The 17,130-nt window shown below is 44.5% G+C and overlaps 1 protein-coding gene across 1 annotated transcript in view; it reads right to left on the bottom strand.

Annotated features, from left to right (window-relative positions):
* The window catches only part of LOC141165398 (uncharacterized), a 56,209-nt gene extending 39,306 nt beyond the window's left edge, over positions 1-16,903 (bottom strand). The window contains exon 1 of the mRNA XM_073650994.1: positions 16,768-16,903. Within this exon, the coding sequence (XP_073507095.1) occupies positions 16,768-16,825 (58 nt within the window). The 5' untranslated portion in view covers positions 16,826-16,903. The remainder of the gene's footprint in view (positions 1-16,767) is intronic.
* Positions 16,904-17,130: the final 227 nt, after the last annotated feature.

Below are 17,130 nucleotides of genomic sequence, written 5' to 3'. Positions count from 1 at the left end.
TCCGCAACCTCATCAGGAGCATGCCCAGGCGTTGTAGGGAGGTCATACAGGCATGTGGAGGCCACACACAATACTCAGCCTCATCAGGAGCATGCCCAGGCGTTGTAGGGAGGTCATACAGGCACGTGGAGGCCACACACAATACTCAGCCTCATCAGGAGCATGCCCAGGCGTTGTAGGGAGGTCATACAGGCACGTGGAGGCCACACACAATACTCAGCCTCATCAGGAGCATGCCCAGGCATTGTAGGGAGGTCATACAGGCATGTGGAGGCCACACACAATACTCAGCCTCATCAGGAGCATGCCCAGGCGTTGTAGGGAGGTCATACAGGCATGTGGAGGCCACACACAATACTCAGCCTCATCAGGAGCATGCCCAGGCATTGTAGGGAGGTCATACAGGCACGTGGAGGCCACACACAATACTGAGCCTCATTGTGACTTGTTTTAAGGACATTATATCAAAGTTGGATCAGCCTGTAGTGTGTTTTTCCACTTTTGGGGGTGACTCGAAATCCAGGCCTCCATTGGTTAATAAATGTGATTTCCATTGATGATTTTTGTGTGATTTTGTTGTCAGCACATTCAGCTTTGTACAGAACAAAGTATTCAATGAGAAGATTTCATTCATTCAGATCTAGGATGTGTTATTTGAGTGTTCCCTTTATTTTTTTGAGCAGTGTATTTAACACGACCATTACACCTGCAGCACTCGGGACTTTTTACCTTGCACATTGCTCAGTGTCATTTTACACCTCAGGTTTTTGGGAGGTTGTGCTCGTTTTCTTCTTTTTGCCATGTATGATCTTGCTCTTTTCAGATATAAATGCTGATACTGAAGTGGGGGCTACCTGTAACTCCTGGACTTGAAGGACAACCTGCATGCTCCTCTCTGTACCCTCTGAGCGCTGCTGCTTTGGTGTAAGATGAGCGGACCTCTGGTGGACTCTGACCAGCTCAGTATTGGCTCTGATATTAAAGCCTCCTCTTCCAGAGTCTTTGCTCCTGCCATCAAATCCTCATCAGGGAAGTCCAGGGATCTGGATAGTCGCTGTGAGGGTGGCCGATCTTCCCACAGAGGTTACACCTGATGTTCTGGCAGTCTACAGCTACATTATATACATAAGGCTGCGCTTCACCACTGTACAGACATTTGCAAATGACCTGTTTTACCACATTTAAAACATTTTCTGAGCTGCCCAGGATAGAAGCATACACCCTTCTCCCTCCCAATAAAGGAAGAGTTGGGTAAATGGGCAGTGATATTATTACACTGATGCAGTTTCACCAGGACCTTCCACCCTCCCTACCAGATACCATCATCATCTCTGTTTTTGGTGAGGTCAGAGACTAGATCACAATGCCTCCTGAGCAACACCACAATGTCCTGTGGAGAAACGACCTCCTTCCAGAACATGATGTTGATGGGCTCTGAATGAGGTTTGGAAATCGAATCAAAGATTCCTGGAATTTGGGGAAATTTGCCCAGAATCTGCCCAGAACAGACATGAGATTACAGCTGAAGTCATAGCCCTGTCTGTCTGGTAGATTAATTACTGCCAAGATGTTAACTGGAACAAACCCCATCTGGGGATACAGGAGCTCCCTGACCACGAACCTCCAGTCTGGCAGCTACTCTTTGGCACCTCTGTGCTTGTGACGCGCCCAGGGGATGGGGATGACTCGGTACCCGGGCCTTTACCTGGTTTGGGGATGACGTGGTGGTCGGCTCCCGGGCCCGTACCCTGGGGTCACTCTTGAAAAAGGGGATTGGAACTTAGATAAAATAAATAAACAGTTCGTGACGCCACCTGTGGTACCTGGTAATGATTACCAGCGCTGCTTCAGACCTCCGAGGGTGTTGGGATGGCAGCTGAGGTGTTTCTGCTCCCCACAGGTGGAGCGGGCCCCCGGGGTAGGGTGGTGTGAAGGGATGCAGGAGAGAGGGGACCCAGCCAGGTCAGAGGAAGAACAGACACACACACTGGGGCTAGTTTCTGTACCTTTACTGCAGATGGTAGTCAGGTACGGTCCGGGGTACTTGTAGGTGGTGTGCACTTCTGGTCTTGCTCCCCAGTGAGCGGGTGTAAGGCCTCCTTGCCTGTATCTTCCTGTCTCTCTCCCTGGAGCTTCTGACCTGCCTGGAACAGGGTCTAGCTCCCTTGATGTTTCTCTCACCTGTCTTGCTTGACGGCGAGGGCTTTCCCACTGGTTACCACGATCCCTGGACGCTGGGGCCTTCATGGTACCTAGTCCTCTGAATGTGCGGTATTCATGGGTGGACTGAGGGATATGAAATCCTCCTCAGTATGCCGGATTCCCTACTGGGCATAGAGATCCCAATAGGCTCGGGCCCGGTGCCCGGCTTGCATCAGGGGACGAACCCTCTGTGGTTCCTCTGTCCCTCATGGCTCTTCTCTTCTCCTTGCCTTCTAGCCCACTCTAGGCTCTCACTGGCCAGACTAGCCCGCAGCCTGGGCCTAGCCTGGCTTTCAGCCACACAGACTTCAGCTTGTCTGGTGCTGCAGCATTGTGTCACACTCACTGCTTCCCACTGACTGACTTCCTGAACTCCACCTCCCAGTATATATATACCTGACAGGGCTCCATCTAGTGGACTTGGGTGGAGGTGTCTGCATGTATTGAGGTCACTGGGGAGAATCCGTCTGTGCCTCACCCAGGAGCTCTGTGACAGCCTGCAGCCGCAGGGCGTCACATTCCCCCCTAGTAAAAGTCAGTACTCCCGGACTGAAACAAATTTTTAAAACAGGTTACAATGATATCAATAACAATTTTATGAACATAACTATTTTTCTTCCCTTTATGGGAGGCACTTGGCTTGAACGTTGCAATAGCAGATTTAATAAACATTATTTATGTTTTACTGTAGCGAAAATATTTTCTTTCTTTTTAATATGTATAAAATACTTTTATAACAATTGAGCAAGCACATTAGCAACAACATAACTTTACTTTCTGCAATGGCCAGTTTTGATGAGATCCCTCCTCTTGTGTGTCCCTCTCATCCGGGTAAGCTAGCTTGAGGGGGACCTGCTCCAAACCCCCAACGAAAGTCCTGGGCGGGCTGCAGGACTGGTGTAGGACCACTGGTTCGGCCACGCCAAGCAGGTTTTAGTGGTGGTGGTCTTGTGAAAACCACCAGGGGGCACCTCAGGAGGTGCAAACTATGTACAACGGTGGGACCGCTCATAGTTCACGGACTCCAAGTTCAGGAGCTTATATACTTAAACATGAGAGCTACCGGGGAACTAGTAGCTCAAGGGCGCCCCCTCCTGGGATGCGCCTGGGGATGGGAGGTAGGTGACCCGTCCTGGTCATCCTCCCGTTCAGTCAGGGTGTCCTCCTGCAGAAGTTCCGTCACCCTCTGAACATCTAGGGCATATGGCAAAGCCATGGGCATGATCCGTGCCACAGCTCCTGCAGGTGTGGCGACTGCTCCTGCCCGAGCTGCACCGGACGAAGATACTCCTGTGGGGGCGTTGTCGATGGCCTCGGCGTTCTGCTGATCATCCGCCATCGCTGCGCCCCCCTAGTTAACTGCGGCCTACCTTCCTGCTTGTAGAGCCGGCTGCGGTCCCCCGGACGGGAAGAGGAGAACTGCTCGACTAGCAGTTCCCGGTGCAGGACCTGGCGTCCCATTGCGTCTGACGTCAGGGCGTGCGCTTCCTGGCACGGCAGTCTCCTTCCAGTACCTGACACTGCGTCAGTGTGTGAGGCGGGGCCTGGACTTCACGCGGTTACGCCCCTCTTCTTCCCACGAGGCAACAGGAAAATGGCGGATAATGGCGAGAAATCTCGGGAATGGCGTGAAATCTTCACCACAGTAAGTGTTACAGTCTTTTAAGGCGCACAGTACCCGGTGACAACGGGCACGAAATCCTGTTCGTGACGCCAGAAAGAGTATGACGAGCTCAGGGGATGGGGATGACTCGGTACCCGGGCCTTTACCTGGTTTGGGGATGTCGCGGTGGTCGGCTCCCGGGCCCGTACCCTGGGGTCACTCTTGAAAAAGGGGATTGTAACTTGGATAAAATAAATAAACAATTTGTGATGCCACCTGTGGTACCTGGTAATGATTACCAGCGCTGCTTCAGACCTCCGAGGGTGTTGGGATGGCAGCTGAGGTGTTTCTGCTCCCCACAGGTGGAGCGGGCCCCCGGGGTAGGGTGGTGTGAAGGGATGCAGGAGAGAGGGGACCCAGCCGGGTCAGAGGAAGAACAGACACACACACTGGGGCTAGTTTCAGTACCTTTACTGCAGATGGTAGTCAGGTACGGTCCGGGGTACTTGTAGGTGGTGTGCACTTCTGTTCTTGCTCCCCAGTGAGCGGGTGTAAGGCCTCCTTTCTGTATCTTCCTGTCTCTCTCCCTGGAGCTTCTGACTTGCCTGGAACAGGGTCTAGCTCCCTTGATGTTTCTCTCACCCGTGTTGCTTGGCGGCGAGGGCTTTCCCACTGGTTACCACGATCCCTGGACGCTGGGGCCTTCGTGGTAACTAGTCCTCTGAATGTGCGGTATTCACGGGTGGACTGAGGGATATGAAATCCTCCTCAGTATGCCGGATTCCCTACTGGGCATAGAGATCCCAATAGGCTCGGGCCCGGTGCCCAGCTTGCATCAGGGGACGAACCCTCTGTGGTTCCTCTGTCCCTCATGGCTCTTCTCTTCTCCTTGCCTTCTAGCCCACTCTAGGCTCTCACTGGCCAGACTAGCCCGCAGCCTGGGCCTAGCCTGGCTTTCAGCCACACAGACTTCAGCTTGTCTGGTGCTGCAGCATCGTGTCACACTCACTGCTTCCCACTGACTGACTTCCTGAACTCCACCCCCCCAGTATATATATACCTGACAGGGCTCCATCTAGAGGACTTGGGTGGAGGTGTCTGCATGTATTGAGGCCACTGGGGAGAATCCGTCTGTGCAACACCCAGGAGCTCTGTGACAGCCTGCAGCCGCAGGGCGTCACACTTGAACCGCACCACGTTTCTCCTTTTGAACGCCTGGCCGGTGTAGTTGGCACTGAAGGTGAAGAACATAGCGCCACAGCTCCAGGCATTACTGGCGGGAACCTGCCGGGTCACACTGTGCTGACTGACGGAGCACATGTCTGCTGCAGAGGGGCTGTCACACCTTGTTTATTTCTTGATAGAGGGGGGAAATCACAGATGTTATTGTGTATATTTTTATCATCAATATCTATGTTATCAGACTGTGCAATGTCCTCCACAGATTGTGAGGTCCTGCCAGCCCCCGACCCAACAGGTATAATATAATGCATATCGCCAGTTCGTGCCCCAGTCCATGCCTCTGCTGTGCACACCCTGTACACACAGACACATATTCACTGCCTGCCCTTCTGCTTGCCATCCTGGGACTTGTGGTACCTCTGTTGGCATTTGAGCTGCATGTGCCTTTGCAGCGCCAGCTGACTGTTACTGTGGCTGGTGGTGCAGTGATTTTCCCTTCTGGAAATAGACAGTGGCAACGTGTTACGCTGGTCCCTTTGCTGTTGGGGTTCATCTGAAGTCTGGGACAATATCTGACCCTGATTCAGAATCCAGGTCAAATTTCTCCTGAATGATGTAAAACTATCCTGGCTCCTGTAAGTCTCTGCCAGGAATCACATCCTCTCCAGGAACTATGGGACTAACGACTGAGTGTGAAACGCGTCTGATTTTTCACATGGTGTTCGATGGATTTTTTCTAGATGGATTTCAATATCTTATAATAAAGGTGATTTTTTTATGGTATCCAAATCACTCAAGTCAGCTGACCTCTTATCAAGTATTAGAGTAGTTATATTCTTGTACATAGGAGCAGTATTATAGTAGTTATATTCTTGTACATAGGGGGCAGTATTATAGTAGTTATATTTTTGTACATAAGGAGCAGTATTATAGTAGTTATATTCTTGTACATAGGGAGCAGTATTATAGTAGTTATATTCTTGTACATAGGGGGCAGTATTATAGCAGTTATATTCTTGTACATAGGGGTAGTATTATAGTAGTTATATTCTTGTACATAGGAGGCAGTATTATAGTAGTTATATTCTTGTACATAGGGGTAGTATTATAGTACTTATAATCTTGTACATACGGAGCAGTATTATAGTAGTTATATTCTTGTACATAGGGGGCAGTATTATAGTAGTTATATTTTTGTACATAGGTAGCAGTATTATAGTAGTTATATTCTTGTACATAGGGAGCAGTATTATAGTAGTTATATTCTTGTACATAGGGGGCAGTATTATAGCACTTATATTCTTGTACATAGGGGGCAGTATTATAGTAGTTATATTCTTGTACATAGGAGGCAGTATTATAGTAGTTATATTCTTGTACATAGGGGTAGTATTATAGTACTTATAATCTTGTACATACGGAGCAGTATTATAGTAGTTATATTCTTGTACATAGGAGCAGTATTATAGTAGTTATATTCTTGTACATAGGGGCAGTATTATAGTAGTTATATTCTTGTACATAGGGAGCAGTATTATAGCAGTTATATTCTTGTACATAGGGGTAGTATTATAGTAGATATATTCTTCTACATAGGGGCAGTATTATAGTAGTTATATTCTTGCACATAGGAGCAGTATTATAGTAGTTCTATTCTTGTATATAGCAGCAGTATTATAGTAGTTATATTCTTGTACATAGGGAGCAGTATTATAGTAGTTATATTCTTGTACATAGGGGCAGTATTATAGTAGTTATATTCTGGTACATAGGGAGCAGTATTATAGTAGTTATATTCTGGTACATAGGGAGCAGTATTATAGTAGTTATATTCTTGTACATAGGGGCAGTATTATAGTAGTTATATTCTTGTACATAGGAGCAGTATTATAGTAGTTATATTCTTGTACATAGGGGGCAGTATTATAGTAGTTATATTTTTGTACATAGGGAGCAGTACTATAGTAGTTATATTCTTGTACATAGGGAGCAGTATTATAGTAGTTATATTCTTGTACATAGGGGCAGTATTATAGCAGTTATATTCTTGTACATAGGGGTAGTATTATAGTAGTTATATTCTTGTACATAGGAGGCAGTATTATAGTAGTTATATTCTTGTACATAGGGGTAGTATTATAGTACTTATAATCTTGTACATACGGAGCAGTATTATAGTAGTTATATTCTTGTACATAGGGGGCAGTATTATAGTAGTTATATTTTTGTACATAGGGAGCAGTATTATAGTAGTTATATTCTTGTACATAGGGAGCAGTATTATAGTAGTTATATTCTTGTACATAGGGGGCAGTATTATAGCAGTTATATTCTTGTACATAGGGGGCAGTATTATAGTAGTTATATTCTTGTACATAGGAGGCAGTATTATAGTAGTTATATTCTTGTACATAGGGGTAGTATTATAGTACTTATAATCTTGTACATACGGAGCAGTATAATAATAGTTATATTCTTGTATATAGCAGCAGTATTATAGTAGTTATATTCTTGTACATAGGGGCAGTATTATAGTAGTTATATTCTGGTACATAGGGAGCAGTATTATAGTAGTTATATTCTGGTACATAGGGAGCAGTATTATAGTAGTTATATTCTTGTACATAGGGGCAGTATTATAGTAGTTATATTCTTGTACATAGGAGCAGTATTATAGTAGTTATATTCTTGTACATAGGGGGCAGTATTATAGTAGTTATATTTTTGTACATAGGGAGCAGTATTATAGTAGTTATATTCTTGTACATAGGGAGCAGTATTATAGTAGTTATATTCTTGTACATAGGGGGCAGTATTATAGCAGTTATATTCTTGTACATAGGGGTAGTATTATAGTAGTTATATTCTTGTACATAGGAGGCAGTATTATAGTAGTTATATTCTTGTACATAGGGGTAGTATTATAGTACTTATAATCTTGTACATACGGAGCAGTATTATAGTAGTTATATTCTTGTACATAGGGGGCAGTATTATAGTAGTTATATTTTTGTACATAGGGAGCAGTATTATAGTAGTTATATTCTTGTACATAGGGAGCAGTATTATAGTAGTTATATTCTTGTACATAGGGGGCAGTATTATAGCAGTTATATTCTTGTACATAGGGGGCAGTATTATAGTAGTTATATTCTTGTACATAGGAGGCAGTATTATAGTAGTTATAATCTTGTACATACGGAGCAGTATTATAGTAGTTATATTCTTGTACATAGGAGCAGTATTATAGTAGTTATATTCTTGTACATAGGGGCAGTATTATAGTAGTTATATTCTTGTACATAGGGAGCAGTATTATAGCAGTTATATTCTTGTACATAGGGGTAGTATTATAGTAGATATATTCTTCTACATAGGGGCAGTATTATAGTAGTTATATTCTTGCACATAGGAGCAGTATTATAGTAGTTCTATTCTTGTATATAGCAGCAGTATTATAGTAGTTATATTCTTGTACATAGGGAGCAGTATTATAGTAGTTATATTCTTGTACATAGGGGGCAGTATTATAGTAGTTATATTCTTGTATATAGCAGCAGTATTATAGTAGTTATATTCTTGTACATAGGGGCAGTATTATAGTAGTTATATTCTGGTACATAGGGAGCAGTATTATAGTAGTTATATTCTGGTACATAGGGAGCAGTATTATAGTAGTTATATTCTTGTACATAGGGGCAGTATTATAGTAGTTATATTCTTATACATAGGGGCAATATTATAGTAGTTATATTCTTGTACATAGGGGGCAGTATTATAGTAGTTATATTCTTATACATAGGGAGCAGAATCTTAATAGTTATATTCTTGTACATAGGAGCAGTGTTATAGTAGTTATATTCTTTTACATAGGGGCAGCATTATAGTAGTTATATTCTTTTACATAGGGGGCAGTATTATAGTAGTTATATTCTTGTACATAGGGGCAGTATTATAGTAGATATATTCTTGCACATAGGGAGCAGTATTATAGTAGTTATATTCTTGTACATAGGGGCAGTATTATAGTAGTTATATTCTTGTACATAGGGAGCAGTATTATAGTAGTTATATTCTTATACATAGGGAGCAGAATCATAATAGTTATATTCTTGTACATAGGAGCAGTATTATAGTAGTTATATTCTTGTACAAAGGGGCAGTATTATAGTACTTATATTCTTGTACATAGGAGCAGTATTATAGTAGTTATATTCTTGCACATATGGAAAGTATTATAGTAGTTATATTCTTGTACATAGGGGCAGTATTATAGTAGTTATATTCTTGTACATAGTAGCAGTATTATAGTAGTTATATTCTTGTACATAGTAGCAGTATTATAGTAGTTATATTCTTGTACATAGGAGCAGTATTATAGTAGTTATATTCTTTTACATAGGGGCAGTATTATAGTATTTATATTACTTTGCAAAGGGGCCAGCATTATAGTAGTTATATTCTTGTACATAGAGGGCAGTATTATAGTATTTATATTACTTTACAAAGGGGCCAGTATTATAGTAGTTATATTCTTGTACATAGGGGCAGTATTATAGTAGTTGTATTCTTGTACATGTGGGAACAGTATTATAGTAGTTGTATTCTTGTACATAGAGGCAGCATTATACTAGTTATATTCTTGTACATAGGGTTAGTATTATAGTAGTTATATTCTTGTATATAGGGGCAGTATTATAGTGGATATCTTCTTGCACATAGGAACAGTATTATAGTAGTTATATTCTTGTACATAGGGGGCAGTATTATGGTAGTTGTATTCTTGTACATAGAGGCAGTATTATAGTAGTTATATTCTTGTACATAGGAGCAGTATTCTAGTAGTTATATTCTTGTAGATAGGGGGCAGTATTATAGTAGTTATATTCTTGTACATAGGGTCAGTATTATAGTAGATATATTCTAGTACATAGGGTGCAGTATTATAGTGGTTATATTCTTGTACATAGGGGCAGTATTATAGTAGCTATATTCTTGTACATACGAGCAGTATTATAGTAGTTACATTCTTGTACATAGGGGCAGTATTATAGTAGTTGTATTCTTGTACATGTGGGAACAATATTATAGTAGTTGCATTCTTGTACATAGGGGGCAGTATTATAGTAGTTATATTCTTGTACATAGGAGCAGTATTATAGTAGTTATATTCTTGTACATAGGGGCAGTATTATAGTAGTTATATACTTGTACATATGGGGCAGTATTATAGTAGTTATATTCTTGTACATAGGAGCAGTATTATAGTAGTTATATTCTTGTACATAGAGGCAGTAATATAGTAGATATATTCTTGTACATAGGGGGTAGTATTATAGTAGTTATATTCTTGTATATAGGGAGCTATATTATAGTCGTTATATTCTTGTACATAGGAGCAGTATTCTAGTAGTTATATTCTTGTACATAGGGGACAGTATTATAGTAGTTATATTCTTGTACATAGGGGGCAGTATTATAGTAGTTATATTCTTGTACATAGGGGCAATATTATAGTAGTTATATTCTTGTACATAGGGGGCAGTATTATAATAGTTATATTCTTGTACATGGGCAGTGTTATAGTAGTTATATTCTTGTACATAGGGAGCAGTATTATAGTAGTTATATTCTTGTACATAGGGGGCAGTATTATAGTAGTTATATTTTTGTACATAGGGGGCAGTATTATAGTAGTTATATTCTTGTACATAGGGGGCAGTATTATAGTAGTTGTATTCTTGTACATAGGGGGCAGTATTATAGTAGTTGTATTCTTGTGCATAGGGGGCAGTATTATAGTAATTGTATTCTTGTACATAGGGGGCAGTATTATAGTAGTTATATTCTTGTACATAGGAGCAGTATTATAGTAGTTATATTCTTGTACATAGTCAGCAGTATTATAGTAGTTATATTCTTGTACATAGGGGGCATGTCACGCTGTCTCAGCGTACAGGGGGGTCAGGGGCCTGAGCTGACCCTAAACAGGGGCCCTGACTAATCCCTCAACCTGGAGGTACTGTTAATGGTACAGAGGTCCAGGCCACCAGCGTAACCCTAAACTCCTGAATATCCCTGAACCTAAGTAATCTAGTCCTGAGAAGGACCCCGATCACAACAATGGGAAACAGGATAGAAAATGCCCAAAACACAGTACTAGACAAACGAGACAGTACAAGGGGAAAACCAAAAACCACCTTGCATACAAAAACTAACTCCACAATTACAGAGGGAACAACAACAGGTTAGGAGATAAATGATAAAGGGAGGAAGGGAACAAACCACACCGCATACTCCTCGCTCCGAACGATCCACTCTGAAGGTCTGCAAGAAATGCTTTCACCGACAACTTCCCTAACAGACCAGCAGGTATTTGAAGGAATCCCAATACTGCAGCATTAACTGCAGCTGGGCGAGGCTGAGCCTCGTCAAGCACAGAGAGAGAGAATTAACTCCCTCACAACCAAAAAACACAAAGCACCAAAAACTCAGCTGCGAGAAGTCAGGCTGTGTAGTCGCGACGATCTTCGTGGTGACACACCCATGACAGTACCCCCCCTTCTACGAGGGGCCTCCGGACCCTCAGGGCCAGTTTTATCCGGGTGAGTCGTGTGGAAGGCCCGAATTAACCGGTCTGCGTTAATATCTGACGCAGGAACCCACATTCTCTCCTCAGGACCATACCCTTTCCAATGAACCAGGTACTGAAGGGACCAGCGACTAAAATGTGAATCGATGACTTTCGATACCTGAAACTCCAAATTTCCATTGACCACCACTGGAGGAGGAGGTAAAGGTGACGGTATCATTGGCGCCACATACCTCTTAAGCAAAGATCTGTGGAACACGTTATGAATTTTAAACGTAGGGGGGAGGTCAAGACGGAATGCCACCGGATTAATTATAGAACTGATCCTGTACGGCCCGATGAACCTCGGACCCAGTTTCCAGGAGGGAACCTTGAGTTTTATATTCTTGGTAGACAACCATACCCGATCGTTCACACTTCGGTCCGGACCAGACACTCTCCTCCTATCAGCCATACGTTTGTATCGGTTCCCCATAGTACTCAGATTATTCAGTACCCCTCTCCATACTGAAGCGAGTGATGACGAAAATCGTTCCTCCTCAGGAACCCCCGAAGAGCCCCCCCTACTGAAAGTACAAAACTGGGGGTGAAAACCATATGCCCCAAAAAACAGGGACTTACCAGTGGATTCGCTCCGCCTATTATTAAGAGCAAACTCCGCCAGAGGTAAGAAAGAAGCCCAGTCCTCCTGGTTCTCTGACACAAAACACCGGAGATATGTCTCCAAACTCTGGTTCAGACGTTCCGTCTGACCATTGGTCTGAGGATGAAAAGCCGATGAGAACGATAAATGCATCCCCCGCCGAGTACAAAAAGCCTTCCAGAATTTGGACACAAACTGAGACCCCCGATCCGACACCACATCGGAGGGAACCCCGTGAAGCCTCACAATCTCTCCAATGAACACCTGCGCAAGAGTTTTGAAGAGCAGGAAGAGCGATAAAATGTGCCATCTTGCTGAACCTGTCTACTACAATGAGTATGACCGTTTTACCCGAGGACGGCGGGAGGTCCGTAATAAAATCCATAGACAGATGAGTCCAAGGACGCTCCGGGATCTTCAAAGGTAAGAGGGCCCCAGACGGACGGGTATGTGGGGTCTTAGAGCGCGCACAAACCCCACAGGACGCAACAAAAGTTACCACCTCCTTATGTAAGTTAGGCCACCAAAACCAACGCGAGAGGAGATCCACAGTTGCTTTACTCCCTGGGTGTCCTGCCAAAGCTGAGTTATGGTGTGCCTCGATCACCTTTTGTCGTAGCTGATCTGGAACAAACAGTCTCCCTGGAGGTCCAACAGGGGCGTCCCCCTGAGCCTCCAATACCTCCTCCTCAAGCTCAGAGCATACTGCCGACACCACCACCCCCTCTTGAAGGATAGGAACCGGATCATCCGTATTCCCGGCCCCAGGGAAACTACGAGATAAGGCATCCGCCTTCACATTTTTTGACCCAGGACGATATGCAACGACAAAATTAAACCTGGTAAAAAACAACGACCACCTGGCTTGTCTGGGATTCAGACGTTTTGCGGACTCCAGATAAAGTAGGTTCTTGTGAGCAGTGATGACGGTGACTGGATGGACTGCCCCCTCCAAAAAATGGCGCCACTCCTCAAAAGCTAACTTAATAGCCAAGAGTTCCCTATTGCCGACATCGTAATTCCTCTCAGCGGACGACAATTTTTTGGAGAAAAAAGCGCACGGACGCCACTTACCAGGGGACGAACCTTGTGACAAAACTGCTCCCACCCCTACCTCAGAAGCGTCTACCTCTACAATGAACGGCTGTGATGCATCAGGTTGAATGAGTATGGGTGCTGAGGCAAAACATTTTTTCAAGGAGGAGAATGCTTGACAAGCCTTGTCAGACCACTTAGAAAAATCCGTCCCCTTTTTTGTCATGTCTGTGAGAGGTTTAACCATGGATGAGAAATTACGAATGAATTTCCGGTAATAATTAGCAAACCCCAGGAAACGTTGTAGTGCCTTAAGATTCTCTGGCAGATCCCACTCAAGAACTGCCCGCACTTTCCCTGGGTCCATACGAAAACCGGACGCTGACACCAGGAAACCTAAAAACTGGAGTTCCTGTACGGCGAACACACACTTCTCCCATTTGGCGTACAGTTTATTATCCCGCAAGATCTGTAACACCTGCCTAACGTGCTCCTGATGAGACACCAGATCAGGCGAGTAAATTAAGATGTCATCCAGATATATGACCACAAACTGACCCACCAGGCGGCGAAAAATGTCATTAACAAAGTGTTGGAAAACCGCCGGGGCATTAGTCAGACCGAATGGCATGACAAGGTTCTCATAATGCCCCTCCGGAGTGTTAAACGCCGTCTTCCACTCTTCCCCCTCCTTTATCCTAATCAGATTGTACGCCCACCTGAGATCCAACTTAGAGAACCATTTGGCGCCCACGATCTGATTAAAGACATCGGGGATAAGTGTGAGTGGATACGGATCTCGGACCGTAATCCGATTAAGTTCACGGAAATCCAGGCAAGGGCGTAGGCCTCCATCTTTCTTCTTCACAAAGAAGAACCCCGCGGCCACCGGGGAAGATGAAGGTCTAATATGCCCCTTAGCTAGACTCTCAGAAATATAATCCTTCATGGCCTGCCTCTCCGGACCAGATAGGTTATACAACCTAGATTTAGGTAACTTGGCCCCAGGGAGCAATTTTACAGAACAGCCATACACGCGATGAGGAGGTAGTTCCTGACACCCTTTCTCCTAGAATACATCCTCAAAGTCCGCCATAAATGGAGGTAAGACCCTAGGAGTGACAGCACCGATGACCGTATTCATGCAGTTTTTATTACAGAATTCACTCCATTTGCTTATCTCTCTGGATTGCCAATTAATAACTGGATTATGCTTAGTTAACCAAGGAAGGCCCAACACAATAGGAGTGGGAAGACCCTCCAACACGTAACAAGACAACAGTTCTTTATGTATCGCCCCCACTTGAAGATTTACGTTATGCACCACTTGCAAAAAACTTCCCTGACCTGAGAGGCCTGGCGTCGATCGAAAATATGGGGATGGGTTTAGCCAACATATTCAATAGCATACCTTGAACCCGGGCAAACCGAGCGTCCACAAGATTAGCCCCGGCCCCACTATCTAGAAGAACAGATATCCTCTCAGTTCGCGTACCCACAACCACCTCCGCCGGTACGAGAAACTGAGACGAACCTAGGGACGAAATACCTACTCCCAGATTGCCGTCCACCACACAACCTGGGATCAGTAGTTTTCCGACGACTCTTTACTCTGCAAAGGACGGGATGGACACCCCCCAATAAAATGTCCCTTTCTCCCGCAGAAGAAGCACCTTCCAGTCTTGTGGTGCACCGCCGGTCCCCTCCCCCGGAAAGATGTCCCTCCTAACTGCATAGGCTCCTCTGGACTGACCAGGGGAACCTCCATATGAGGGGACCTTGTAGGAGGTGGAGTCATCCCAGGGGGCGGAGTTATCCCGCACCTCTCCCGAAGCCGTCTGTCAGTGCGAATAGCAAGGGCCATAGCGGCTTCCAGTGAGGCGGGAGGGTCATACTGTGCCAACACATCCTTTAATTTGTCAGATAACCCTTGACAAAATTAAGGGGGCCACCTACGCAACTCCGAACAGAATTCCTCCGCCGGACGATCTCCCTGGTGGATCCTACGTAACTTAGATTCAGCAAGGGAGATCCGATCTGGGTAATCATATACGAGTCCCAGAGCAGCGAAAAACCTATCCACTGACTGGAGAGCCGGGGAGCCCGGGACAAGAGAGAACGCCCAAGATTGTGGGTCCCCTTGTAGGAGCGAGATGACAATTCCCGCCCTTTGCTCCTCACTCCCCGATGACCGAGGCCGCAGCTGAAAGTACAACTTGCATGCCTCCCAGAAAACAAAAAACTTGTCCCGCCCCCCAGTGAACCTGTCAGGGAGAGCTACTTTAGGTTCTGGTCCGGCTTGCTCCAGAGGACACAAAACCTTGGACTTAACGTCCGCCAACTCCATGGACAAACTCTGCAACTGCCGAGCTAGACTGGCTACTGGATCCATGGTGGTTGGAAAAAAAATTAATTTTTTTTTTTTTTTTGTGTCGGTCGGTGAAAATGTCACGCTGTCTCAGCGTACAGGGGGGTCAGGGGCCTGAGCTGACCCTAGACGCGGGCCCTGACTAATCCCTCAACCTGGAGGTACTGTTAAAGGTATAGAGGTCCAGGCCGCCAGCGTAACCTTAAACTCCTGAATATCCCTGAACCTAAGTAATCTAGTCCTGAGAAGGACCCCGATCACAACAATGGGAAACAGGATAGAAAATGCCCAAAACACAGTACTAGACAAACAAGACAGTACAAGGGGAAAACCAAAAACCACCTTGCATACAAAAACTAACTCCACAATTACAGAGGGAACAACAACAGGTTAGGAGATAAATGATAAAGGGAGGAAGGGAACAAACCACACCGCATACTCCTCGCTCCGAACTCCACCAAACAACGATCCACTCTGAAGGTCTGCAAGAAATGCTTTCACCGACAACTTCCCTAACAGACCAGCAGGTATTTGAAGGAATCCCAATACTGCAGCATTAACTGCAGCTGGGCGAGGCTGAGCCTCGTCAAGCACAGAGAGAGAGAATTAACTCCCTCACAACTAAAAAACACAAAGCACCAAAAACTCAGCTGCGAGAAGTCAGGCTGTGTAGTCACGACGATCTTCGTGGCGACACACCCATGACAGGGCAGTATTATAGTAGTTGTATTCTTGTACATAGGGGGCAGTATTGTAGTAGTTATATTCTTGCACAAAGGGGGCAGTATTATAGCAGTTATATTCTTGTACATAGGGGGCAGTATTATAGCAGTTATATTCTTGTACATAGGGGGCAGTATTATAGTAGTTATATTCTTGAACATAGGAGCAGTATTATAGCAGTTATATTCTTGTACATAGGGGGCAGTATTATAGTAGTTATATTCTTGTACATAGGGGGCAGTATTATAGTAGTTATATTCTTGTACATAGGGGGCAGTATTATAGCAGTTTCAATTCTCCGCCCTCTTTGCAGTCAGTGAATAAGAATTTTGTCTCCTCATCTCTGCAGAAGTGATTAGTCTGAAATAAAAGCTTTCAGCCTTTTTCCTTGATTGTATACGGACAATCTGAAGTCTTACCTGTCGTTGTCTTGACCAGATCTACGATTATGAAGATCACAACCTCCGCTGTTCTCATTCTAACATTGAGGGTTTTCTTCTGATTTGCAGCTCGGTTCCCCAGGACGTCGCAGTCTCTCCGGAGGATGCAGGACCTTTGTCTGCTGAGATACTTTCAGTTTCCGATCATTCAGTTCTCTTCTTACAGCTCACGTGAGATTTCTGGAGTTTCTGCTCCAGGGTTAATCTGTAATATCTTATAGCGAAGCAAATAGCCTCCTCTGCACAGACATATATGGAATAAAATGCAAATAGTCATCTATGCAGGTAAAATTACCTATTATACCTACATAGCGGGGTATGAATATATACCACGTGCAATGT

Source organism: Phyllobates terribilis, unplaced genomic scaffold (assembly GCF_046119375.1).
Source record: "Phyllobates terribilis strain yellow unplaced genomic scaffold, ASM4611937v1 Scaffold_11__3_contigs__length_659146591, whole genome shotgun sequence".
Lineage (NCBI taxonomy): Eukaryota > Metazoa > Chordata > Amphibia > Anura > Dendrobatidae > Phyllobates > Phyllobates terribilis.
This window is presented reverse-complemented; position numbering and strand designations above follow the sequence as displayed.